The 27177-nt window shown below is 44.6% G+C and overlaps 1 protein-coding gene across 1 annotated transcript in view; it reads right to left on the bottom strand.

The window, feature by feature from the left end:
- Nucleotides 1-572: 572 nt before the first annotated feature.
- Nucleotides 573-27177, bottom strand: part of MERTK (MER proto-oncogene, tyrosine kinase) — a 124394-nt gene continuing 97789 nt past the window's right edge. The window contains exons 12-19 of the mRNA XM_056128811.1: nucleotides 26581-26676; nucleotides 25838-25918; nucleotides 25562-25654; nucleotides 23894-24012; nucleotides 11154-11263; nucleotides 8839-8998; nucleotides 7565-7701; nucleotides 573-1824 (exon numbers count right to left, since the gene is read on the bottom strand). Of these exons, the coding sequence (XP_055984786.1) occupies nucleotides 1305-1824; nucleotides 7565-7701; nucleotides 8839-8998; nucleotides 11154-11263; nucleotides 23894-24012; nucleotides 25562-25654; nucleotides 25838-25918; nucleotides 26581-26676 (1316 nt within the window). The 3' untranslated portion in view covers nucleotides 573-1304. The remainder of the gene's footprint in view (nucleotides 1825-7564; nucleotides 7702-8838; nucleotides 8999-11153; nucleotides 11264-23893; nucleotides 24013-25561; nucleotides 25655-25837; nucleotides 25919-26580; nucleotides 26677-27177) is intronic.

Genomic DNA, 27177 nt, shown 5'->3' with positions numbered 1-27177 from the left:
TGTGATCAAAAAAGCCCCCCCAAAAAAGTGAGTTAAGGATGGAAACTCAGATGTCCCCACTCACTGCCTGGCCTCCCCCACCTGGGCTTTGCCTCCCACACAGACGGGGGCTTCCCTGTCTCTGGAACTCTCTCTCCCACAGTTAACTGTGAACCCGCCATGCAGACTTGTGCTCTTTGAGCCTTTTATAACTTTTGTTCTTCATCTTTGGTTTCTCTGGGGTGGCTTTTGCATGTCTCTATGGAAAACATGACAGTTGGGGGGCTGGAGCAATAGCACAGCGGGTAGGGCATTTGCCTTGCACGCAGTCGACCCAGGTTCGATTCCCAGCATCCCATATGGTCCCCCGAGCACCGCCAGGAGTGATTCCTGAGTGCAGAGCCAGGAGTAACCCCTGTGCATAGCTGGGTGTGGCCCAAAAAGGAAAAAAAAAGAAAAGAAAAAAGAAAACATGATAGTTGGGAGACACATCAAGGGCCCGGTGTTGAAGGAATTCCTCTGCAAAGGTGCCAAGCTGCAACGACCACTGTTTTTCCAAGGGGCCCGATAAGTAAAACATATTTGTCATCAGTTATGTTTTATTTGGAAGTCACATTGAAGAACAAACCTTAAATGAAACCTTAAATATTACAGGAATCATTTTACAAACATAGAATTCAGACAGACATCTCAGACTTTTCCTAAGATTCAGGAGCAAAGTCAGATATGGTATTTCACTTTACGAATATACATCTTTTTTACAACTTATTTTACAACTTTACAAAAGAAAAGTTTCTTACAAAAATAAATACAACATCGACTCTGCAAGTGTTAACCTTGAGGAACTGTCATGATAAAGGTGTTCCAGCTTCCATTTTAAAAGCTGCAAGGTAAGGGCAATAGAATACAGCATCTTTTATTAAAATATAAAATCTGTCTCTTTCAACCATATACATCCATATACTTTTCTTTTTAAATAAATATATTGTGTGCTTTTATTTAGTTTTGTTTGTTTGTTTGGGGGCCACAGCTGGCTGTGCTCAGGGCTGACTCTTGGCTCTGTACTCAGGAATCACATCTGGCAGGGCTCAGACACCATACGTGGAGCGAAGATCAAACCTGTCCATGTGCAAGGCAAACTCTCTGCCCACTGTAGTACCCTTCCAGCGCTTATTGTGTGTTTTTAATGATTGATGACTTGACAACATTCACCTTGGGTCAAGGTGCTGACTTGGTAAGGAAGACAAAGACCCAAATCATGGCATGCACATGTGTTCTCCTAATGCTGAAACTCTCCCAGGCCTGGGAATGCCTCTCAGCTCCCCTCACATGGGGTCCTCTGATTCTTCCAAGGAGTCCTCAACAAGCAAAAGTTCCTCTGGAGATGGACTCCCCACCGGCAACGTGCTGGTCTGGGACCAGGGGGCCCCACTCCTTAGGGGTCTGTCCTCCGGTAGAACACCCTTCTTTCCCTCAGTACTCATGGCAGGGGCGACCGCTGTTGGCTCATCCTGCTCCTCACCGGCCCCATTCAGGATGTATCTTTCTTCTTCTTCATGAGGTCTGCTCTCATGAACTTCTGCCGTGACCAGGCTGACAGTGGCACTGGGGGTGCAAGAAGCAATGATGGAGTCCGGATCAATGTCCATGTCCAGCTGCGTAAACTCCGTGCTGTCAGGACTTTCTTCACCGCTCTCTGGAAACTGAGTGTTGATGTAAATAATGTCGGCTTTGTCCTGAACCTCAGGCAAACTTTCTAAGAACTTTTCTAGCTGTATCCTCAAGGTGGAGAAGGAGGGCCGTTCCAAGGGCTCCGCTCTCCAGCAGGAGTACATTATTTCATACCTACAAGGAAAGGAGAGGGAGTCACCTACTGGCACAACAACCAGGCCCTGTGGGCAATCCAGGCCCTGTTGCATTCATTTAATTCTGGGGGTCTTGGGCCACACCTGCTCAGATCTTACTCCTGGCTCTGCATTCAGGGATCACTCGCGAAGGGCTTGGAGAACCGTATGTGATGCCAGGGATTGAACCTGGGTAAGCCATGTGCATGTCAAGCAGCCTCCCCACCATATTCTCTCTTTGACCACAGCCCCTATTTTAATACAACCTTTAATTTTTTTTTTTTGCTTTTTTGGGTCACACCTGGTGATGCATAGGGGTTACTCCTGGCTCTGCACTCAGGAGTTGCTCCTGGTGGTGCTCAGGGGACCATATGGGATGCTGGGAATCTAAGCCAGGTCGGCCGCGTGCAAGGCAAACGCCCTACCTGCTGTGCTATCTCTCCAGCCCCCACAACCTTTAATTTTTTTTTAACCACTTATCAGTCTATACTAGTTCCACTATAGGGGAAGCTTCTGGATGTTTCTTTGCTAAAATCTTTGTTCAACATTTAAAAATGTTCCACAGGTATGTGATAAGTGGGCTGGAGCGATAGCATAGCGGGTAGAGCATTTGCCTTGCACGCGGATGACCTGGGTTTGATTCCCAGCATCCCATATGGTCCCCCGAAGTACCACCAGGGGTAATTCCTGAGTGCAGAGCCAGGAGTAACCCCTGAGCATCACTGGGTGTGACTCAAAAAGAAAAAAATGTGCTTCTGTCTGCAGGAGGAGAGGACATGGGACAATTACATCCAACTTTGCGAAGAAGGAGTATTTCAGATCTGTATCTTTATATCACAGGTTGGCAAACTATGGTCCATGGGTCAAATCTGGTCTGCTGTTAATTTTGTGAATGAAGTTTTATTGTAACACATTTATTTGAATTTTTATTGGAATACATTTATTTGCTCACACATTGCTTGGGGCTACACACAACAAAGCTAATTAGTTGTTTCAGAGACCCTGTGGCTTGCAAAACCAAGAATAGCTACCGTTTGGCACTTTATTGAAGAAAATATGCCAACTCCTATTCTCTACCTTCGGGTTGGGTTTGTCATTAGGAAGGCCCTAGAGTAATGGCTTAGGAGAATTGGGTGTGAGGAGAAGGGAAAGATAAAGTGTCTGTGTCACTGTATCCAATTCTCTCAAGAGTCCCCATTGTTACTTTGTAATAACAATAAGAACTGGCATAAGGATATCACTCAGTATTCTGTTCAGCAGCATCTCCTGACCCCTCTACTCAGGGGTTCTGGAGGGGCAGTCCTCTTTCCAAGTGATTTCTCTATTCTGGTTGTTTAGAAATGTGATGAAAAATGATTACGGAGCGCTATTTGTACCAAGACAGTAGAATGGAGACACCTAAACTAGAAATGATTTTAGACTGAGATTGAGTGAACCCTATCACCTCACGACCATCTTTCCTGTTTTCAGAAACTGATACGCTTATCATTGGACAAGAAAACAAGCTGCTTTGAAATCACCTGATGGCTGGTATCTGAGGAGCATAAGTAGGAATTCTCATCTGTGCACTTGATTACAGCTAGCAAATCCTAAGGCTGGTTCTGCTAATGGGATGCTTCATATACAATGTGCAGATTTCCTTCCTGTAGGTGTGTAACAGTCCATATTTTTAAAAACTCTGATACTTTTTTGGCCTCTGTCAACCCTTACACATACTTCTGGAAAGTGGAGACTTGCAAAGTCAGGTCCACAGGGACAGAAAAGAACAGGAGACATTGAGATGATACTAACAGGGGCTCCTCCTGGTGAGACAACCCTTCACATGGCCTTCAGGCCCAGAACCTCTTACTTACTGTTTTATTTTCACTTGATGGTTACTGAGGCTTGGGAAATAGTTTTGGTTTCTAATTTTTGAGGTTTTTCATGATATAAATCAATTTGTATGACTTCCCTTTTCCCACAAAAGCCTTGATTGTTTGCAATTGGAGATGACCTGCGAGAAATTCTTAGATACACACTGTCCTTTTATTACTTCAAGGGTCAGTGCTTCCTAATTTATTTGCAAATTTTCTAGGTTTCAGGAGAAAGCATTAAATAATCTTTTAAAAAAGCATTTAATAATCTTTTTAAATTGTTTTTACTTTTGTTTTCTGGTCCACACTTGATAGTGCTCAGGGCTTACTACTAGCTCAGAACTCAGGGATCACTCCTGGCATTTTTGGGGTACCATATGGGATGCCGGGATAGAACCTGGGTTAACCAAGTGCAAGGCAAGGGCTTTACCTGCTGTACTATCATTCCAATCCTAAACAGTTTTTAAAAACAACATTGCATGGTAGCAAAACTGCTTCAAAATTTATTTTCCCCTCAATGCTGTATTAAATATATGGAAGTAAAAATGTGATTTTTAGGGATGAAGCTCCTAAGTAGGGCTCAGGGGGCCCCAGAGTGACATCCTGCTGTCCTCAAGGGGCCATGTGGTGCCAGGAACCAAACTTGGGGCCTGGCACATGCAAGACAAGCACATTGGCTCTTCAAGCTATCTTGCTGGTCTGAAATTTGAGTTTCAAAGACATGGTGAGCATAGACCTATCCATTAAAAGGGTGGTTCACAGATGTAGGTCAAGAAGCTAGTGAGAGGACCTGTCTAGGTGAGAAATGGGAGGATTTATAAATTCAACAATCGCAAGCAGGAGCTGACCTTGCACTCAGAAACCCAGGTTTGATCCTGGCACGTCAGATGATTCCCTGAGCCCCACCAGTAGTGATCTGAGCACGGAGCCAGGAGTCAGCCCTGAGCACAGCTGGGTATAGCCCCAAAGCCAAAGATCAATCAAAATAAAACTAGAAGGACTAAAGGGCAATTAAATATGGGTGTGAATTCATCCCAGTGAAGGACACGAAATACAGATGAGAAGCTCCTAAGTACCTGTTTTGATTCTGGATGAAAATGCTGCAGATATGGAACGAGCCTCACCTCTGGGAAGTGCTGACCAACAGCCCCCCAGAAGGGTGGGAATTGAGGCAGAAATTACTTTTACCAGAGCCTCTGTAAGCCAGAAGTGCAGAAGCCAGCCAGGCATGTGGGGACCAGAACTTCCCCACCCACAAGCCGACGCTGACTCTGCAACTTTCACAGCAGACAGATTCAGCATTCTCTACTTGGGTTCTGTGTGAAGCATTTAAAACCCGCAATGTGACACAGTTTAAACTTAAACCAAAGCACTCAGGATAATCACTGCAAAAATGCACGCCTTTCAGAACACAGGGGAAGGCAAAAGGGAAAGGCAAAAGACACTTCCTCTGCTATTGTCTGACTGAAGTTGCATCCTCTTTTCAGAAACAAACATTATTGCCTTAAGCACCCAGCAGTTTACCTAGGTGAGAAGCCTCACATTGGGGCAGTTGGAGAAAAGTGTGTATGAACTAACATGGACAAAGGAAGAGTGCACATACATTGCCAGCCTATGCTGCCTGTACCCATGTTGCCAGGCATAGGTTGCCCAAGTATAGGTCACCCTCATCTCCCCTCTTAAGATGTGGACCCTCAGCTCTCTCTGCCTCTGGAGAAGCTCAAATTCTCTCTTAAACAAGTTACTCTCTTTCTCCCTCCTGTTCTTTATATCTCTAAATAAAAGCAGTTGTTTTGCTTTAAAAAAAAAATTATTGCCTTGAAAATCCACCATGGAGGTGAGCTGGAGTCCAGAAGTCTGAACAGGAGAATTTGGTTTACTGACTCCAGCAACCACAGCAAATCTATACTGAAACTTTTATTTATCTACACGAAAGTTGCCTGAAACCCTGATGAACAAAGCTTTTATAGGAAGGGGCATAAGGAGACCATGCAGGCAGATCAAGGCAAGAGCCTTAACCTCCAGTGCTAGCTCTCCAGCCCAGGAACAGAATTCTTACTTGCAAAAATAATAGCTAAGAACTTTTCCAAGGCAGGAAAGGAGTCAGGCCTTCAGGTTCTGGAAATTCCAAGAGTTGCCAACAAATAGAAACAAAACAGACACTCCCCAAGACATAATTGAAATGACGAAAGTCAAAGGTAAAGAGAGACTACGAAAAGCAGTGAAAGCAAAGAGTCACAGAGACTGAGGCCAAGGAAGACTGGCAGCAGGTTTGTCCTCGGAAACAGGTCAGAGAGGAGTGGACTGACCTGTGTGATGGGCTGAGTGGAAAAGAGCTGCAACAAGAACTCTCCCCCTAGCTAGGCTATCATTCAGGGTTGAGGAGAAATAGAGTGGTGGAAGAGATATCACAGATGGTAGGGCACTTGCCTTGAACATGGCTAACAGAGGTTTGATCCCCGGCATCTCATATGGTTCCCCGAGCACTGCCAGGAGTTAATTTCTGAGTGCAGAGCTAGGAGTAACTGCTGAGCATTGCGGGGTGTGACCCAAAAACAAAAACAAAAGACAAAACAAAACCAGAAGAGTAATAAGGACCTTTTCTTTAGATAAACAATAGTGATAGGAATTCACCAACAATAAACAGGTTCTCAAAGAGACACTAAAAGGACTTTTATTTTTATTTATTTATTTATTTTTGCTTTTTTTGGGTCATACCTGGCGATGCTCAGGGGTTACTCCTGGCTTGTACACTCAGGAATTGCTCCTGGCGGTGCTCAGGGGACCATATGGGGTGCTGGGAATCGAACCTGTGTCGGTCATGTTGGCTGCGTGCAAGGCAAATGCCCTATCCACTGTGCTATTGCGCCAGCCCCTAAAAGGACTTTTATAAAAGGGAAATAAGCCTCACTGGGAGGATACCTAAAAAGATAAAATGTGGGAGAGGAGGGTTGGAGCGATAACACAGCAGGTAGGGTGTTTGCCTTGCACATGACTGACCCAGGTTCAATCCCCGGCAACCCATATGGTCCCTCAAGCACCACCAGGGGTAATTCCTGAGCGCAGAGCCAGGAGTAACCCCTGAGCATCGCTGGGTGTGACCCCAAAAAAAAATGTGGGGGAGGAGAATAGGAATGGAGATTATTTATTTTCGAGCCTACTTATTCTTCTTTGTTAGAGGATAGTAATGGAGAAGATTGATTTTCAAGTACACTTTTTGTTACCTCCATTCTGTTAAACTTAAGGAGTATCTAAAGTTTTAGACGTTGTATTGTGTCTATTTGTAACACCACCCTTTGGTAGTGCTCAGAGAACTGTATGTGGTGTTGGGGATGGAACCAGGGTCAGCTATGTGCAACGCAATGCAACGTACTATCTCTCCAGTTCCTCCAGGAACATTCTAAAACATATATCTCTGGATTGCAGTCTCTAGACACAAACAGGGCTGAGGGATTGCCTGGCTGGAACATTTTCCAGTGATTTTCCTGACTAGCTGATGTCAAATGTTCAGGCTCTGGTTTTTAAATGTCCTGATTAAAGATATGACTATGATGGGTGAGTCTGCAATGTTCTATCCAGAAAGGTTATTCCTGGAGTGGGGGCGGGTAGCGATCACTCAAGTTCCAAGGGCAGCAGAGCAGCATACATCAGCTGGCCTGAGAGATCCCACGAAGATATTCCACGGTGGGGGAATGTTCACTGAGGGACCACAGTGGAGAAACGGCTTAGAGACACAGTACTGGGAAGCCATCAGCTATTCTGCCATGACCATCTCCCTATGGGAAGCTGGGGCCAGGGACAGGTGCAGTGACTGCCCGCTGCAGGCTCCGAGTGGCCCCGCCCCATGCCCTTTGCTGAGTGCCCAATGACCCGGGCAGGCTCACTTACAGCTCATCCAGGCAGTCCTCAGGCTGCTTCAGCCTGTGGCCGTGGAGAAGGTAGTCATACATCTCGTGGTTCTGGACTCCAGGGTAGGGAGTCATTCCCCGTGTGGCTATCTCCCACATGGTCACGCCAAACGCCCACTGAGAACAAAGCAATGAGTTAGGCAGCGAGTCTTTCCAGAGAGGCTGAATGGCCTTTTTCTTTGGGAAAGGTCATTTCCTCAAAGCCCTGAAGGTCGTGCACAAAGCAGACAATTCTGACAGGGACACTCTGCTCTCCCCACCAGGGCCATGACCTGGGCTCAGTGGAGCTCAGCTCTTGGCACACTCACTCGAGCTGCCCCAGAAGATAGGACCAAGGCCGGCTCTTCCCCTCCTGTCAATACTCATTTGATGCACTACCTTGGAAACATGTTTTCTTGGCCACATCAGGTTGTGATTACACAGCACCATTTATGGAGTCTCTGGATTCTATGAGCTAATACAAGGACTCATTTCATTTATGTGAACATCAACTATCTCAGTTGTGGGAAATCAGTCATTAGTTTGTCATAAAGATAACTGGGGATGAGAGAGAGAAGAGAGAGAGAGGAAAGAGGGAGAGAGAGAAAGAGGGAGAGAGAGAGGGAGGGAGGGAGAGGAAAGGAGGAGAGGAGAGAGGCAGAATAAGAAGGAAAGTGTCTTCCATATAGGCACAGAGGCAGGCTAGGGGTAGGGGGTGGCAGGAGAGAAACTGGGTACATTGTTGGTGGGAAATGTACACTTATAAAAGGATGGGTATTGGAACATTGTATTACTGAAACTCAGTCAAGAACAACTTTGAAACTATATATCTCATGATGATTCATTTTAGAAAGAAAGAAAGAAAGAAACAGTAAAAGAAAAAGAAAGAAAGAAATAGCAAAAGAAAGAAAGGAAGAAGGGAAGAAAGGAAGAAAGAAAGAAAAGGAAAGAAAGGAAGGAAGGAAAGAAGGAAGGAAGGAAGGAAGGAAGGAAGGAAGGAAAGAAGGAAGGAAGGAAAGAAGGAAGGAAAAAGATAATTGGGAATAACTTAAGGGACTATACAAAACAAAGACCTTCTGACTATCAAGATGCTTCCCCAAAATCCAACATCCTACCTGAATGAGGGTACCAGGTAATAGCAAAGAGGTATGTGAGCATGATTCAAACCCTCAGTTTATCAAAGTAAAATGTCTATGCCACCAGTCACTCGGTTCAGTATGCCTTCATTTTTGCCACGTGTGCCCCCCCACCCCCAAATCAAAACTGTGTATGTACCACATCGCTTTTACTGGTGTAGACTCGGTCTGCAAGACTTTCGATGGCAATCCACTTCACAGGCATCTTGGCGATGCGGCCTTGGCGGTAGTAGTCACCACTGTAAATCTTCTTGGAAAGGCCAAAGTCGGCGACACAGACGGTCATATCATCTCGCAACCTACAGAGAGAAAGTTGACATCCTCATGATCTCAGGTGCAAAGCTCTAAATGGTAAGGTGAGCCTGAGACAGAGCAGGAAACGTTGACGATCTGTTCCTAAAACAGAGACTCCACCTGCCCCTGAGGGTGCTGCTCCGGGAGCAGTCACAGGACAAGAAGAGGGAACCCGGGCAGCTCTAACGTGCATCTGCTCTGTGTGGGGATCTTGGCCAGCAATGACGCCGATTACCAGACAATAGGGTACTTGGAAGAAAGTAAGGTACAGGAGCAGGAGGAGTGGCAGAACCAGACTCCTCTGTGAAGATGCCAGTGGCCTTCCGGCCTGCTGTCTCATTTGCACGACTCAGCTGAGTGAGCCTCAGAAAAGTTTGGAGAGGGGAAGAAACACACATGCTATCAGGGACTCTCAGTGTCTGTGGACATGGTCAGTGGGACTCCTGGAGTTCACCGGAGAATTCAAGGGAGACAGAAGCATTCCTAAGCCAAATGCTTTAATAGACCTTAGACAAGAAAGATGAGGAGGAGAGGCAGGGAGGAAAATGTAACCCTAGTGTAGACCACCTGAGTCCTCTGTAAGAAGGTAACTTAACATGGTGGGGGACTGCCATGCCTTTCCCATGAACACATCCCGATTCCTGGAATGCATGAATCATGCTAAGTGAGCACTGATTACTTTGTCTTTGATTCCCCTCTTTTCTGGTTATGCCAGTAATATGGGAGAATCTTAAAAAATCCCAACGGAAAAAAAATTGAAGCAAGTATCCTTGAAGCTGTCTGCCTCAAAGATTGCCTCAAAGTCCTTGTCCTGGGGGCCCCTCAATTCAGATGCCCACTTAATAGAAAAATAGGAAGAAAATATTAAAGGGAAACAAAAGATTTTCATGATTGTATCTCCACTCTAGAAAAACAATTTAAATAAAAATAAAAACAGAGGCAGAGTTGTTAGGACAGAGAGTTATGGCACTTGCTATGCATTTAGCCTACCTTCATTGGATCCCTGCTACTGCAGAGTCACACCAGGAGTGATCCCTGAGCACAGAGCCAGGAGTAAGTCCTGAGCACTGCTGGGTGTGACCCATAAACCAAAACCAAAATCCTCTGGGTTTTAAAAATGATGTGAAAATGATAGAAGACTAGCAGACAGGCTGGTTTGGAGCAATGAAGGGGAAAATTCCCTAGTCCTATCAACAAGAAAAAAACCAAAGTTGAGCAATATGTTCAGGGAACACTGTCTTCTTGCCATTGCAAACTTACAATCAAGAATTAGGGGAGCTCGAGAGAGTACTGTGGGCAGGGAACTTGCCTCCTATGTGACCGACCTGGGTTTGATTGCTAGTACCCCATAAGGTCCCTTGAGCCCCACCAGCAGCGCTAAGAGTAAGCTGTGAGCACTGCCGGGATTGGCCCCCAAACCCAAACCCAAACCCAAACCCAAACCCAATAGACCCTTGACAAGAAAGATGAGGAGAGGCAGGGACTATACAAAAACCCAAAGTTAGATATTGAGGCTGAAGAGATGGTATAGGACTAAAGATGTTTTCCTTGCATAAGGTTGACTTGGGTTCAAAACATAACCAAACCAAACCAAAATAACTATATACTGTTTGTGAAGATTCACAATAGGTACTGGTCCTGATGAAGCAGGTTGAAGAGACTAAGAGACTTAAGGTCAAAGTGATTTGGTAAGTTCTCACCCCTGTGGTACAAGAAAGGATTCAGGGTGACCACAGCCCCCAAACCACTTTAAAGGTAGCATTAGGACATAAAACCAGTGTGGACAAAATCTTTGTGAGTTTTGTGGTTCTTTTTGTAATGCACTGACATTCATACAATTCTGGGTTCTGGTTAGCTAAGAGTTGTGGTGAAAGGTCACAAGGCTGAGACCCAGTACTCCTTGGGACATGAGAGCATTGAAATAAGATGTAATTACAGGATAAAGGTTTGAAGATACCAGACTCAAAAATCCAGGGCTCCTGAAATCCCCTAAGTCAAAGCCAGTCATACATCCACCAGACAAAGTCATCATCACAGTCGGTCCTACCGCCCCACCAAACCTAGCTCTCCTCAAAGTTTTCATATTTCTATTTTATTTCTATTCCCCAGATCCCAGACACTAGTAGACCCATCCATCCCAGCATGAGTCAGGATTCTTACATGCAGTTTCGAGCAGCTAAATCTCGGTGGAGGAAGTTCCTGTTGCTCAGATACTCCATCCCCTGGGCAATGTCCACCATGAACTTCAATAATGTCTGCAGAGGAATATGCTGTGCGGGTGGGAGAAACGAGAAGAGAGATCGTTTTTGAAGCAGAAAACCCTGGCACATCATTTTTATCTGAGGAATGCACAAATGACATTATTTCTTAAGGAGATGGGGATGAAAAAGACTTTCATTTTTGAAAAAAAAATTTTGTTTGTTTATTGTTTTGGGGCCAAACCCGACAGTGCTTAGAAGTTATTAGGAGGACCATATGGAATGTTAGGGATAGAACCCAGTTGGCTGCATGCAAGGTAAGCACCTTCCCCACTGTATTATTGCTCTGGCCCCAAGACTTTTATTTTGTAGCACCAATATCACAAACAGGATTTTTTTTTTTTTGCTTTTTGGGTCACACCCGGCAATGCACAGGGGTTACTCCTGGCTCTGTGCTCAGGAATTACCCTTGGCGGTGCTCAGGGGACCATATGGGATGCTGGGAATCGAACCCGGGTTGGCCGTGTGTAAGGCAAACACCCTACCCGCTGTGCTATTGCTCCAGCCCCATAAACAGAAATTTTTTAAAAAAGAATGAAACAGGCTGAAAAGACAGCTCAAGGTGGAGTTTAGACTTTCAAGCAGGATGAGCATCTTGTGGTTCCCCCCAGCACCACCAGGAGCAATCACTGAACACTAAGCTGTTAGTGACTCCTCCAATTGTGGCTCCAAATGAAAAGACACAACAACCAACCCCCAAACTTCTTGGTATCACCTTCTCTTCTCCCCACTGACAGTGAATACTTGAATACCAATCTTTTCACAAAATAATGAAGCCAAATGCTATCTTCTGTATCTTCTTTTAAAAAAAAAATTTTGTCTTAAAGCCGTACCTAGTAGGGTTCAGGGCTTACTACTGACTCTGTGCTAAGTGATCACTCCTGTCATGGCTTGGGGGACCATATGGGGTGATGGAGATTGAACCTGGGTATGATGTGTGCAAGGCAAGCGCCCCACCTGCTGTACTATCTCCCCGGCTCCTTTCTTTACCTACTTCTAAGTGGCAGTGGGACAGAGCATTTGTCCAAACAGAGGAAACAGAGGCTGGAGGGAACTACTGTCTGGAAGGCAAAAAGTCCACCGAGGCACAGAAGAGCAGTTTCCAGTCCTATACCCATATCTACTCTGCACCCATTCTACTCTGAAGTTTTGCAGAGAGTGACCAGAAGTTGCTTAAAAAGATTTTTTTTTTTGTGGGCAGAATGAATAAATGATTTCGAGAAGTTTGCAGGATACATGGCTTTGTACAGCAATCACTGTAAATTCTATACATCGGCAATAAACAACCTGAAAGTAAAATTAAAACACTTCATCTACAAAACAATCAGAAATTAAATATTTAGAAAGACATTAAACAAATGAAGTCAAGCAAACCTTCTGATTATAAAACACTGGAAAGAAATTTTAAAGATGAAGATAAATGGAAGCTAGCCTACACTGATGAACGAGAAACTTAGTATGAAGGAAACTTGATGTATAGTTTTTGCTTTGTTTTATTTGGAGGGGCCACACTCACTGTGCTCAGGGTACCATATGTCACTCCAGGGAATCACACCCATGTGTGCCATATGCAAGACAAGTACTTTACTGCTGTACTATCTCTCTGGCCCTTACATTTTAAATATAAGTCCTATCAGAACCCCCAGGGCTGGAGCGATAGCACAGCGGGTAGGGCGTTCGCCTTACACGCGGCCAACATGGCCGACCCGAGTTCGATTCCTCCGCCCCTCTCGGAGAGCCCGGCAAGCTACCGAGAGTATTCGATATGCCAGACACAGTAACAACAAAGTCTCCAATGGAGACGTTACTGGGCCCGCTCGAGCAAATCGACGATCAACGGGAGGGCCTTTACCTTACCTTTACCTTATCAGAACCCCAGATAAGATGACTTCAAAAAGTTATTATTATTATTCTTACTACTATTTTAAATTTTATGCTGGCTTCTTTTTGTAGAAATTGACAAGCTGATGCTAAAATTTCTATGGAAATCCAAGGAACTCAGAATATTCACAAGTTTAAATAAGAAGATCTAAGTTGAAGAGTCACATTTATTTCCAAGAAAACTTACAAGGTAACTAAAATCAAAGTAGTGCAGTACTAATATAAGGATAGATGTGTGGAATAGAATAAATATAGGGAATCTCTATATCTGGTTTTTAATTTTGTTTCAGTTTTTGTTTACAGTCAGTGGTGCTTTGATCTTATTCTTGACTCTGTGCTCAGGGATCACTCCTCAGGGGACCATATCGGATTTTGGGGATTAAACCCAGTCAGTCATGAGCAAGGCATGTATGTGATCTATCTGATGTACTACCACTCTAGTCCAAGAATCTCTGTCTGATATTTAGATATTTAGAACAAAAAATATAGGAGTACAGAAACAAATCTATGTACATAAGGTTAATTGACTTTCAACAAGTGACATTTCAATTCAATAAGGAAAGAATGATCTTTTTAATAAATGGTCTTAGGGGGCTGGAGCAATAGCACAGCGGGTAGGGCATTTGCCTTGCATGCGCTGACCCGGGTTCAATTCCCAGCATCCCATATGGTCCCCTGAACACCGCCAGGATTGATTCCTGAGTGCAGAACCAGGAGTGACCCCTGAGCATTGCCAGGTGTGACCCAAAAAGAAAAAAAAAAAGGTCTTAGGACCAGTAAAACATGATGTGTAAAAGAATGAAACAGGATTACTTACACTTCAAATCACAAACAATAAATAGTTTAAGACTGAGCAAAGTCCTTAATGTAAAAGACCACATCTCAAATTTTTAGGAGAAAGCAAAGGGATTAAAATAGGGATTTTGGATTAGACAACTGTTTCTTAGATTTGATATCAAAAGCAAAAATAACCAAAGGGAAAAAGGTAAGTGGAATTTCACCAAAACAAAAATTTCTGGTTTTGTTTTGACTTTCTTCAAAAGACATCATGAAGAAAGTGGAAAAAAAATCCACAAAAGAGGATAATGTTTGCAAATCATTTACCTGATAAGACATATCTAGAATATACATGAAGAGTTTTACTATCCAATAATAAAAAGAAAGACAGTCCTACTTAAAAAGGGGCAAAGGATCAGTCCAGTCATTTTTTTCCCAAAGAAGACACACAAATGACTATAAGCATACAAATAGTTGCTCAACATCATTAGTCATTAGGGAAATGTAAACCCAAACTACAATGAGACCCCATTTCAGATCACGGGGATGGCTGAAGAAAAAGGTCTGACAATAACAAGTGTTTCTGAGAATGTGAAGAAAGTAGAATGTCATTGTGGGTGGTGTGTACAATGGTACAGCTCTTTTGGAAAACAACCTGGTAATTCTTCAAAAAGTTAAACATTAATACTATTTAACCCAGCAGTCCCACAGGTCGGTATAAAAATTGTCTGCCACACAGGCAGGGGAAGGATTGGAACAGGGATGGGGGTGGGGGGATACTGAGGATTTGGGTGGTGGAAAATGTGCACTGGTGAAGGGATGGGTGTTTGATGATTGTATGACCGAAGCTCAAACATGAAATCTTTGTAACTGTAGCTCACGGTGAATCAAAAAAAAAGGGGTGGGGTGAAATAATAATAAAATAATAAAATTAACATTCTGAATAAAAAAAGAAAAAGTAATGTGGAGTTCATGCCTAATTCTATCAGCTTAATCAATGACTGGATAAATAGCAGTACTCCTACATTATTTAAAAAAAATCTATGAAACCAGAAAATACAAAAATTTGTATGCAAGTGTTCTTCGAGTCAAAAGAATGTTCACAAAAAAATGAAAGGTGGAAACACCTCAAACGTCCTTTAACAGACTGATGGGTAAATGTAGTCATAGTATACGTAGGCAATGGAATACTGTTTTTCTTTAGAAGAAACGAGCAAACATTAAGCTTGACCCTTGAAAACATTATGCTACATAAAACAAGTCAATCACAGAAAGATCAGAAATCATATGGTTGCATTTGTATGATATGTAGTGATAGCTCAGTGGGTAAAGTGTTTGCCTTGCACGCGGCCGACTGGGCCAGCCTGAGTTTGATTCCTTTGCCCCTTTCGGAGAGTCTGGCAAGCTACCGAGAGTATCTCGCCCGCACGGCAAAGCCTGGCAAGCACCCCGTGATGTATTCGATATGCCAAACACAGTAACAACAAGTCTCACAATGGAGACGTTACTGGGCCCGCTTGAGCAAATCGATGAACAACAGGAGGACAGTGCTACAGTGCTACAGTACCAAATATACAGAGACAGAAAATAAGCAAGTGATTAGTTCAAACTAAGAGCAGAGTGTATAAGCAGGGTCAAGGAGTGATGCCTGAAAGGTTATGGGACTTCTGTTAGGGGTTTAAATGCTCTAAAACTGGATTAGAGAGAGAGAGAGAGAGAGAGTATAGGGGTTACAGCATTTACCCTGCAGGCAGACAACCCTGGTTTGATTCCTGGTACCACATATGTTTCCTCCCCGCCCCCCACCCCACCCGAACCACCAGGAGTGACTCCTGACTACAGAGCCAAAAATGAGACCCAAGCATTGCTGGGTGTCCCCCCCAAAATCTGAATATAAATAAAATAAAATGCCCTAAAATTGATGGTTACAGCTGCAAAACTACGTGAACTAGGTAAAACAAACAAAAACCTTTGAGTTAAGTGGGAGAACTTCACTTATTATATTTTAGTAATACCTTTATAAAGCTGTTACCAAACAAAAATGGAGGTTCCAGCACGGGACAGGGAGGAGAGAAAGAAAGGACAGAGTTCCCTTCCAGCTCCCGAGGCTGCTGCGTGAGGACGTGACCCTGAAGCTGTAGCCACCAGCTTCGGTGGCAGGAGCGGCAAGGTGGGAAACTCTGGACACAGAATTGCTGGTGACCACCTTGTTCCAGCACCGAAGCTGTTTTGCCTCTGGGTTTAATCTCATGAGAACCTGTACTTCCTCTTAGGGGGCACATTTGATTTTTTTTAATTATATGGGTGAAGCTATCTGACCCGCTACAGATCTCAACATTGTTCGCTTTATTTCTGCTTTATTGGTACAACCTCTGCCTACTCTGTTTGCTTTTCCCAAATACACGAGCCATCCGACCCCTGGGTCTTTGTACTTTCTAATCTTGGTTGTCCACCTCTCTTACTGGTCACTGTATTCCTACCCCTCCTTGGACAACAACGATGATGACAGAGTGGAATATTTTTTACATTTGCCCAGCCAGAATCTGTTTCTTTGCTGAAGCACTGGGGCAGGCTGTTTGAAGCTCTGCTTGGTGCACACGTCCCCACAACTATCCAATCTCTTTTTCTCTCTCTCTGGGCTGGGATAACCCTGGTCTGTTCTTGCCTCTGCACCACACTTTTAGGAAGGCGGTTCACAAGCAGAACACACAGCACCTGCGCTCCACAACCAGATGTTCTGGAGAAACACATTTTCTTGAAACAGGAGATTTTATTACCAAGGAACGGGCTGAATAGGAAACAAAGAAACAAAAAGAAAAGGGAATAAAAACTTGGTTTCCCAGTTTATCTAAGCATTTGTGACTTCTAGTTTTACTGGTGATTACAAAATACCAAACTGCATTCCTTTCTCATATTTATAAAATTTGGGAACTTGTTTCCATCACTGAAGATATACTTGTCTTTTTTGCACAAAGAAACTATTCATTACTTGGTTAAATGCTATGGACTTGTTTCCCTCACTTATTATTTTGCTCAAAGGAACATGAGAGTGGTATTTGGGGTGGACAATTACAAGCTGAAATTTATTTGGAAGGGCAACGAAACTAGAGCAGTTAAGACAACTTTCAAAAAAATAGAATCAATTTGGAGAAATCATACTATCTGATTTTAAGTTCTGCTTTTTAAAATATGGTAGGAACAAAGGGAAAAAGGTTTTCCAGAGTTTAATGGAATAGAATAGCACTGCACTGGAGCCCTGGAGCATTGTCCTCCCGTTGTTCATCGATTTGCTCGAGCGGGCTCAGTAACGTTTCCATTGTGAGACTTGTTGTTACTGTGTTTTGGTATATCGAATACATCACGGGTAGCTTGCCAGGCTTTGCCATGTGGGCAAGATACTCTCGGTAGCTTGCCGGGCTCTCTGAGAGGGGCGGAGGAATCGAACTCGGGTCAGCCCAGTGGACCGCGTGCAAGTCAAACACCTTACCCACTGTGCTATCGCTCCAGCCATTCGGGCTGGAATAGAATAGAGAACTCAGAAACAGACACACATGTATAGTCAACTGATTTTTGACAAAGGCAAGAAAGCAGTGGAATTATTAAGGACATTTCACAAACCACATTGGTTCATCTCTACACACAAAAGGCAAGTCTTAAATTTCACATCTTATACACAATTAATTCAAAATAGGTCATAAATATCAATAAAATATCTTGACAGCCATAAAATTATCAGAAAAAAACATAAAAGAACATTCAAAAAAATCTGGGATTAGGCAAAGAGTTCTTATATATGACCAAAAAAAAAAAGTGTGACCCATTTAAAAAAAAACTTAATTTTCACATTCTCAAAATTAAAATTATTTTGTTCATGTTGAAAGAACTAAAAAAAAAGATAGAAAAAATTTATGCAAATCAAATGTGCAAGACTGAAATTAAGTGTAGAATCTATACAGAGGGCTGTCGAGATAGTCCAGTGGGTAGAGTGCTTGTCTTGCATGTAGCTGATCTGGATCTAACCCTGATACCCGGTATGGTCCCCTGAGCACTGCCAGAAATAATTCCTGAGTGCAGAGCCAGGAGTAAACTCTAAGCATCACTCAGAGTGGCCCCCAAACCAAAAATCAAACAAACAACAAAAAGAATATGCACAGAACTTTGTAAGTTCCACAGTAAGAAAACCCAATTTGGGGCTGGAGCGATAGCACAGTGGGTAGGCCGTTGCCTTGCACGCAGCCGACCCAGGTTCGATTCCCAGCATCCCATACGGTCCCCCGAGCACCGCCAGGAGTAATTCCCGAGTGCAGAGCCAGGAGTAACCCAAAGTAACCCCTATGCATTGCCAGGCATGACCCAAAAAAGAAAAAAGAAATGCAATTTAAAGTAAAACAAAGCTTTTAACAGACACTCACCAAAGAGGATATTAAGATGAGAAATGTAAATGTTTATACAAGGCAAGATCAACAGCATTAATCCTTAGGAATGTGCAAACATTCTCTCCACACCTGCCAAACAGCTAAAATCCAACCAAAACAAACCCTCCCACACTACTAATACCAAGTGCTAACAACAATTCTTGGGAACTTCATCTGTAATATGCTTCTGCGATCGGGTTCAGCCTCGCTGAAGAACAGTCTAGCAGCTTCTGAAGAACAACTGCGCACTTTCCGTACCACTGAGCATCCTGCTTCTGGGCATCTACCTCAAAGAATTGAAAAACTACACAGTAAAACCTGCCTATGAAATTGTATAGCGGTTTCATTCATAGTTTCACTTATAAACAGAGGACAGGAGAGAAAACTCAAAAGTCTCGAGAGCATGTTTTGCAAGCAGGCCAGGGTTTGATCCCCGGTACTGCCTGTGTCCCCAAAAGCATAGCCAGACACTGAGCGGGGAGTTTCTCTGAACAATGCCGGGTACGGCAAACAGTGACTGGAGGCGGGCTGGGCACGTGGCCAAAGAGCAGGTGCCTTGCATGCATGAGATCTGGTGGGAGGGAACGCAGGGCCTGGATGAGGTTCCTAAGGCTTAAACTCTCTGGTGAGTTCAAACCCTCAGGCAAGCACTGAGGCAATCTTAAAAGTCCTGTGGTCTACTCTCATCACACATCTCCCATCCTGAGGGATGGCTATTCGATCATTGTATAAGTGAAACCCAAGCACAAAAATTTGTAAGTCTACAACTGTACCTCATGGTGTTTCACTAGTAAAAATTTAAGGGGGGAAAGAAAAAAAGAATCTCCTCATCGGCCACCGTCCAGATCACACGGCTTTTTCTCCCAGATGGGAGCAACATGGTGCCCTCCATAGCCATGACACTGGACTCTGTGCCAGGCTGTTTCACTCGGGGGGGGGGGTATCTCAGAGGGGGGCAGGGGAGCAGGTGAGAGCCCTCCCTGCCCCAAGGGACCCAGCCTCAGTAGCCGAAAACCTCCAAAACCCAATTAAAAAAAAAAAGTCCTATGGTAAGGAATCTGCAGTGAGAAAGGGCCTGAAAGGTAGTTCAGTGATATCGAAAGTACCCAGGCAAACATGAGGTGCTCTGTGTGTGTGTGTGTGTATATGTGTGTGTGTGTGTGTGTGTGTGTGTGTGTGCATGCTCTGAGACAATGCTGAAGGTCCCATTGTCAGGGGTTCCCAGGAAGGGACAATTACAAAACAGAAGAAGCAGACAGGAGCTGAAGTAGCACAGTGGGCAGAGCGTTTACCTTGCATGCGGCTGACCAGGGTTCTATTGCCAGCTTCCCATATAGTAGTCCCTCAAGCACTGCCAGGAGTAATTCCTGAGTGCAGAGCCAGGAATAACCCCTGTACATCGCTGGGTGTGATCCAAAAACAAAACAAAACAAAACAAAACAAAAGCGGACAGTGGCTGATCCAAACTTTAGCACTGTAGCTCTGTCCTCCTGTTGTTCATTGATTTGCTCAAGCGGGCACCAGTAACGTCTCCATTGTGAGACTTGTTGTTACTGTTTTTGGCATATCAAATACATCACAGGGAGCGTGCCAGGCTCTGCTGTGTGGGCAGGGTACTCTCAGTAGTTTGTTGGGCTCTCTGAGAGGGACTTAGGAATTGGACCCGGGTCGGCTGCGTGCAACGGAAACGTCCCACCCGCTGTGCTACTGCTCTAGCCCAGTCCAAACTTTACCATATAATAATTTAAAAAGAAAAGACCACACAGCAATAGAAGAAATGGACTACTGATAAATGCAGCAACTTGAATGGATTTCACAGGCATAACGTGTGAAGGGAGTTAATCTCAAGTGGTGACAATTATATGGCTCCTTTTGCATGACCTTCTCAAAAACATATGAGTCAAAGTGATGTGGAATCCCTTGTTTCCAGAGGTTAGTCATGGAGACAAAGTACAAGCAAAGGGTAGCAGGGAAGGCAATGGGGTGGGGGTGAGGGTAAGAAACTGTCCTGTGTCGGAGGAAGCATGAATCTAAGTCTTTGTTAACGTTCATGAAATTGAAGAACAAAAGGGGAAAATATCAACTTTACCATATAATAATTTAAAAAGAGCTTATAAAGATTATAAAGGACCGGCTGGGGCTGGAGCAATAGCACAGCAGGTAGGGCGTTTGCCTTGCACGCGGCCAACCTGGGTTTGATTCTCAGCATTTCATATGGTCCCCTGAGCACTGTCAGGAGTAATTTCTGAGTGTAGGGCCAGGAATAACCCCTGTGCATCGCTGGGTGTGGCCCAAACAAGAAAAAAAAGATTTTAAAGGACCTCATTATTCTTCTACAAAGATTTATTCATTTGTAAATCACCCAATATGATTTATTCATTTTTAAATCGCTCACTCCTCAAGCATAGAAGTCCAAAAAAGAAAGGAGAGAGAAGTTTCCACATGGTGAACCCATGGCCAGGGGCTTCACACAGCCTCGTGTATTGTTATGCAAGTGAAGCCTGCAAAACAGGGAGGGCTCACAAGGAGTGGGGCAGCCCCGTGCAGTCTGGAGGCAGGTGGGAAGGGGCGATCACAGTCCCCACAAGCACAGGCCTCTAGCCGGTGGGCCAGTCCTATCTCCCTATCTTTGCTTGCAGCTCCCACTGAAATTCCATCCATCACTGCTTGTAACTAATTTCCTTCCTTTCTCTCCCTCCCTCCCTCCTTCCTTCCTTCCTTCCTTTTTTTCCTGGGTCATACCCAGTGATGCTCAGGGGTTACTCCTGGCTCTGCACCAGGAATTACTCCTGGCAGTGCTCGGGGAACCACATTGGATGCCTGGGATAGACTCCAGGTCAGCAGCGTGTATGGCAAACACCCTGCTGTACTATCACTCTGGTCCCAGTAGAAATATGTTTAATTGAATAAATACATATAGGGGATAGAGACAATCTCTTGTGCAAAAGAATTCTAAATAGTTTACACAGACACTTAATCCTTAGTGGTGAGAAGAACCACAGCTTCTCATGATTTACATGTGGGCTGTGGATTGACCAAAGTGTGCAGTATGCAGAGGAATAATACTACAGCACAAATGCTCTACCCACTGTACTATCGCTCTGGCCCTCAGTCACCGCTTTGATACATGCAATATGCAGGCTTTGCTAACTAACATTTGAGGACTGTTGCCCACTGTTGGTCTGCAGGCTGTGATACTGCAGGATTGGGTCTGACAGCTGCCAAGGAAGTGTCTGAAGAAGCCAATTACTGTGCTAAGGTACAGGAAACCATGGATAATTTTTTCTTCTTTTCCAGAATTTTTTTTTTTTTTTTGGTTGGGGGTCATACCTGGTAGTGCTCAGAGCTTACCTCCAGCTCTGTGCAGGGATCACTCCTGGTACGGTTTGGGGGATCATACAGGGTGCTGGGGATTGAACCCGGATTAGTTATGTGCAAGGCAGGCCCTTTACCTGGTGTACGATCACTCTGGCCCCCCTTTCCAGAATAAGGCTATCGTCTACATTTAGGGATGTGGTGGGTGCTGGGGCAGGGGGCATGTGGGAAGAAAAGGCAAAAAACAAACTATGCTGAATCCTTTACTTTAGATTAGGCCTTTCCCCTCTCTACAAGAGCCTTGGTCATTTTATAACTCTGATGTGGCTACAATTTCCTGTTTCTGGTTAGAATTCATGCTGCTCAGAGACTTCAAGCCACAGGGAAGGGAAGAAATATATGAGCACGGGCCTTAGAGGGAACTTGATGTTCCCGTTGAGATCACTTACGTCTTCCCTGAGAAGAGGGGTACGCACATGAAAAAAAAAACCAAACAGGAAACACACCTGCTCCGATGGGGACACGCAAAGTCAGTGGGACGTGGGAGAGAAAACTGCAGAATAAAATCACCCTCAACTGGGTCAAGTTGGGGTTTCTTTTAGGTTTTGGGTTTTGGAGCCACCCCAGCCTGTGCCTGGCTCAGTGCTCAGGGATTAATCCTTCTGGTGCTTAGGGGACCTTGTGGTGAGGGACCGATCCCCGAGGCACCTGGTGACTAACTGAGGCTCAGTCCTCAGAGTTATCTCCGTCACTCAAGTTTTTGTTTCCTTTTTCTTCTTGGACTTTAGGTCACACACAGTGGTGCTCAGGGATCACTTTTGACAGTGCTGGCAGGAGTGGGAGTTATATATGGTGCTGGAGACCAATGTGGGCCAGCTATGTGTGAGGCAAGTGTCTTTCCTGCTACCCTCATTTTTTTTTTGCTGATATATATATATATATATATATATATATGTTGTTTGTTTGTTTCGTTTTTTTAGGGATCATGGTCACACCCGTCTGTGCTCCAGGCTTACTCCTGGCTGTGTTCCCAGATCACTCCTGGTAGAGTTTAGGGAACCCTATAGGTACCAGGGATTGAATCTGGGTCAGCCACGTACAAGGCAAATGTCCTACCTGCTGCACTATCTCTCTGGGCCTTTATTTTTTTTCAATTGTTCTGCCAACTTTTTAAATAAATGGCCGTTCCTAAACGTTGGCCTATCGGGCTGGAGTGATAGCATAGCGGGTATGGCGTTTACCTTGCATGCGGCTGACCCAGGTTCGAACCTCAGCATCCCATAAGGTCCCCCAAGCACCGCCAGAAGTAATTCCTGAGTTCAGAGTCAGGAGTTACCCCTGAGCATTGCCAGGTGTGACCCAAAAATGATCCCAAAAAGAAAAAAGAAAAAAAGGTTGGCTTGTCTTTGGGGATGTTGACTTTTTTTTTTTTTTGCTTTTTGGGTCATACCCGGCGATGCTCAGGGGTTACTCCTGGCTCATGCACTCAGGAATTGCTCCTGGCGGTGCTCAGGGGACCATATGGGATGCTGGGAATCGAACCTGTGTTGGCCATGTTGGCTGCATGCAAGGCAAACGCCCTACCTGCTGTGCTATCTCTCCAGCCCCGATGTTGACTTTTTTTTAAAGTTACTTCTGCCACGAAGCCTCAGTTGTCCCTCCTGTGCCCACGGTCTCAGACCAGTCCAGGAGTCATGGACTGCATGTTGGTGAGAACGGAGGTTCTCCTCATGGTTCTGGCTGGGTGTGGTTACTCTGTGGCAGTGATAGGGCAGGATTTGGGTCAGGGGGATCGCTGCCTCACTCAAAGGGCATGTCCACAGGAAACCTGTTGGGCCCTCCATTATCAGCACGCAATCGGATGCTGAAGTTGAACAGATTTGTGGTTGCAGGACAGACAGAACAAGTTCACCCTCGGCGTTTTGGGAAGTCCGCCCCCTGGAAACTATGACAGCTTCAGTGATTGGGGATATCTCAGAGAACATGCCAGAAGAGGGAGAATTCTGGGCAAGAACTCAGGGGACAGAAGGTGCCCGCTGCCAGCCCTGGGTCACCATAAAACAGGAAGTAAGACCTAGGGGCTATAGGTGGGAGGACAAACACTGCAGTGTCTTCAATGCCAGGGTACACGACACACACTACCGATGGGCCTCTCCTTTCCCCATTTCCTTTGCAAGTTTCACGACAAGTCTGGCCAAGCCCTGCCTGCCTCAGCCTTGAGCACTGTGCAGATGCAGCCTGGAGGGGCTGTTACCTTTGGTCCTGTCTCCAGTCGGGAGTAGAGTAGGTAGGTGTGCAGATCCCCATATTTCATGAAGGGTAAGATCACCATGGGCTTGGGGACGCCCTGAGAGCTCATTTCTATACATACACCTGAAATTGAAAAAGGAGCCCAAGTCACAAAGAGCCCTTGTTACATGTAAGCGGACAGGTACTGCAGGGACCACACTGACGCCAAGAGTTCCCAGGCCAACAGCTCCAAACAAATAAAGCTTGGGGTGCACACGCAACTTTCTAGAGCATGGGCCGCAAACCGAGGTCCCACCACCTTCACAATGCCAGTCTCTGCATGAGAGCAAAAATGATCCCAATCATAGGAAGAATCCTGCTACCATCACATGCTGAAACCAACTAAAGGAAGGGGGGTGTTGTGGAGGAGGGGAGCAGGAAGTTAAATCCTCACCCCTACGTGTTGAGAGTCAGACTCAGGAGAAACATTGTGGATCGCGGAATTCTAGAGCTCACAACGCCTGTCATTTGGGAGGGGGGTAGGGAGGGTTTTGCACACTGTGAGCCCTGACAAAGTGTCATTGTTCTCACCTGCCGCTCAGGCCAGTGGCTGAGAGGGAGCAACAGTGGTTTCTTTGCTGGGATAATGGGTCCAAATACTAGCTCTCACATTTCTCTATGGTCAAAGTCTTGAAAATTCCCAGAAGCTTTTAGTATTTATTAAGAAAAATAAGGTGGGCAGAATATTTAATTAGTTTTTGTTTTCTCTCCTCTTTGGAATAGTATTACTGACACAGCAGCAAACCTTTGACATCTAGTCTTTTGGGGAATTGGGAGCTAATGGTAGTACAAAGGCACTGTTTGATTTTGTATTCTGGGCCACACTTACTCGGTTATGCTCAGAACTTACTCCTGGTTCTGTGCTTAGGGATCACTCCTGGTAGGGCTCAGGGGATCTTATGTGCTGGGTGCTAGGAGCAGAACCTGGGTTGGCTGTGTATAGGGCAAGAGCCTTATCTGTTGTACTATCTCTACTGCCACAAAAGCAAATTTTTGTTTGTTATTTTGGGGACTAACCTTCGTGATGCTCTGGGTTTAGCCTGGCACTGTGCTCAGACACATTTCTGGCAGGGCTCAGGGAACCATACATGGTACCAGGGATCAAACCCAGGTGGGTTGCATGCAAGACAAGCAACTCCAGACCCAAAGGCATGTTCTCATGTTCTCATGTTCTGATTATTAAATCATATCCCATGAAATTGCCAATGTAGAGCCCCCCCCAATCAGTACTTCAAAATATGTTAATAAGTTGTAAGAAAGAGTTTATGGAATTCATTTGCTTTTGTATCTTTACTTCATTAGCACTAAATTCATAGATGACCTTAAATCAATAAACACCTGAAACAGGACCCACTCTCTTGTGCTGTCTTTGAATAACAAGGGGCCATTTTAACCACAGTCACCCGCAACTCTGTGGATGGGTAAATAAATCAGTATTCATCAGGAAATGGAACCTCAACTTACTATCAGAATCAGAAAATGTACTGAGAAGTCATTAGAGAAAAATCCCCAGTGCTATAAACTCCTTTTGTGGTACACAAGGAGTAAGCTTAGCAATGCTAGACTTTTGCTTTGGGCAGAGTGTAGGAGGTGAGCCCCTTGGGCCACCAGGAGCTGCATTTATCTGACATACCGAGGAGCCGGATGACGTTGGGGTGGTCGAAGTCCTTCATGCACGCAGCCTCACTGAGAAACTCCTCGATCTCTCGCTGTGAAAAATTATTCACTAAAAAAAAAAAAGGTGGAATGTGTTAGATACAAACAATTGAATGCAGGGGAGGGGGTCCCTGGACAGCCTTCTTCCCCTCAGGGATGAAGACCAGAACACACAAATCTCATCACTGGCTTTGTAGAGAAGCCGCCTGCACCCAGAAAGAAGGTCTGGACCGGCCATTCAGTCATCACTCACACTTCATGGTCTTCACTGCCACCTTCTGAGAGGTCCCATCTGGCTGGTTGAGGTTTCCCTCCATTACTGACCCAAATTCTCCTGAGAAATAAAAGAGAATTATATTGACTCTGCTCAAAGTTGCTCCTGCCTCAAAGATGCTGATGTGCCAATGGAACTGCTGTGTTCATGTGACCCAAGGACTACCCATCTGCTGGGCAGAGTCTGTATCATCCACCTAAACCCACGAATAAGGGGCACAGGACACACATAAGCATGAGGAGCTAGACTTGGATGGCATTTGCCTTTATAGCTGATCCAAACATTATACATGACAACATGGAAAATATTACTGATTTGACAAAATACACAGTCTTGAAAAGCACCATATTTATCCCCAAATCATTTGGACTCATTATTCATGCATTTTCACCCTTGTTCCTATATAATACTGGAAGGTACCAAAATAATAAATTTTCATCATGCTTATATAATAACTTAAAGTCACAAGTATTATTTTAATAGCTAGCTAAAACTTTCTACCGTCTTACCTATACTAAAACTTCTTACCTTTTTACCTCATATTTTTACTTATTTGTTTATTGGGGGGGGCAACATCTGACTATGGTCAGGGATTGCTTCTGCCTCTGCACTCAGAAATTATTCCTGGCAGTGCTTGGGATATCATATGGAATGCCGGGTATCAAACCGGGTCTCTGTGCTATTGCTTCAGCCTCCCACCTCAATTTTGTGAAACAGCTTACCTTCACCTAGGATTTTCCCAAGAATTAGAAGATTCCTGTCGATCACAACATCTTCAAGTTTATTCTGAAGCTCCTCGCTGACGCCTAAGCTGTGTACTAGGAAAGGAGGGACAGAGAGAGTATGGAGAAGTCATCAGTGTGCTTCCTGTCACTGCATGTAATTAAAATAAGTTTATGAAATCCTTGAAGACAGTTGAACACTTATGGCATTTTACACTCATGGAATTCCTTAGGAGATGACAATCGTAAACCCTTAACACTTAACTACTAAGATTAAAGTGAGTAGGAGGAATCCTCTGGGGCAAGATTAATTTTGAGAGGCTATAAAAAACCAGACTATTATTTCTTTTGCTGCTGGGTAGTAGCAGCAGTCAGCAATCAGCTTCGGGTGGGTGAGTTGGCTTTGAATGAAGATACTTAAGCCTCCTCCCCTTCTCTTTCCATTGTTGTTGTTATTGCAGTTGTGGTGATGGGAGGGTTGTACACTCTGACTCCAGTGCACCAGAGATGGTGCATTTTGTGGCAGTGCTGGGGCTTTGCAAGTTGCAGTGGGGCTGGGAAGTCTTGGGGACAGCTCTGGGAATCAAAGTTGTTATT

This window comes from Sorex fumeus, unplaced genomic scaffold (assembly GCF_029834395.1).
Source record: "Sorex fumeus unplaced genomic scaffold, SorFum_2.1 ptg000006l, whole genome shotgun sequence".
In the NCBI taxonomy this organism is placed as follows: Eukaryota; Metazoa; Chordata; class Mammalia; order Eulipotyphla; family Soricidae; genus Sorex; species Sorex fumeus.
This window is presented reverse-complemented; position numbering and strand designations above follow the sequence as displayed.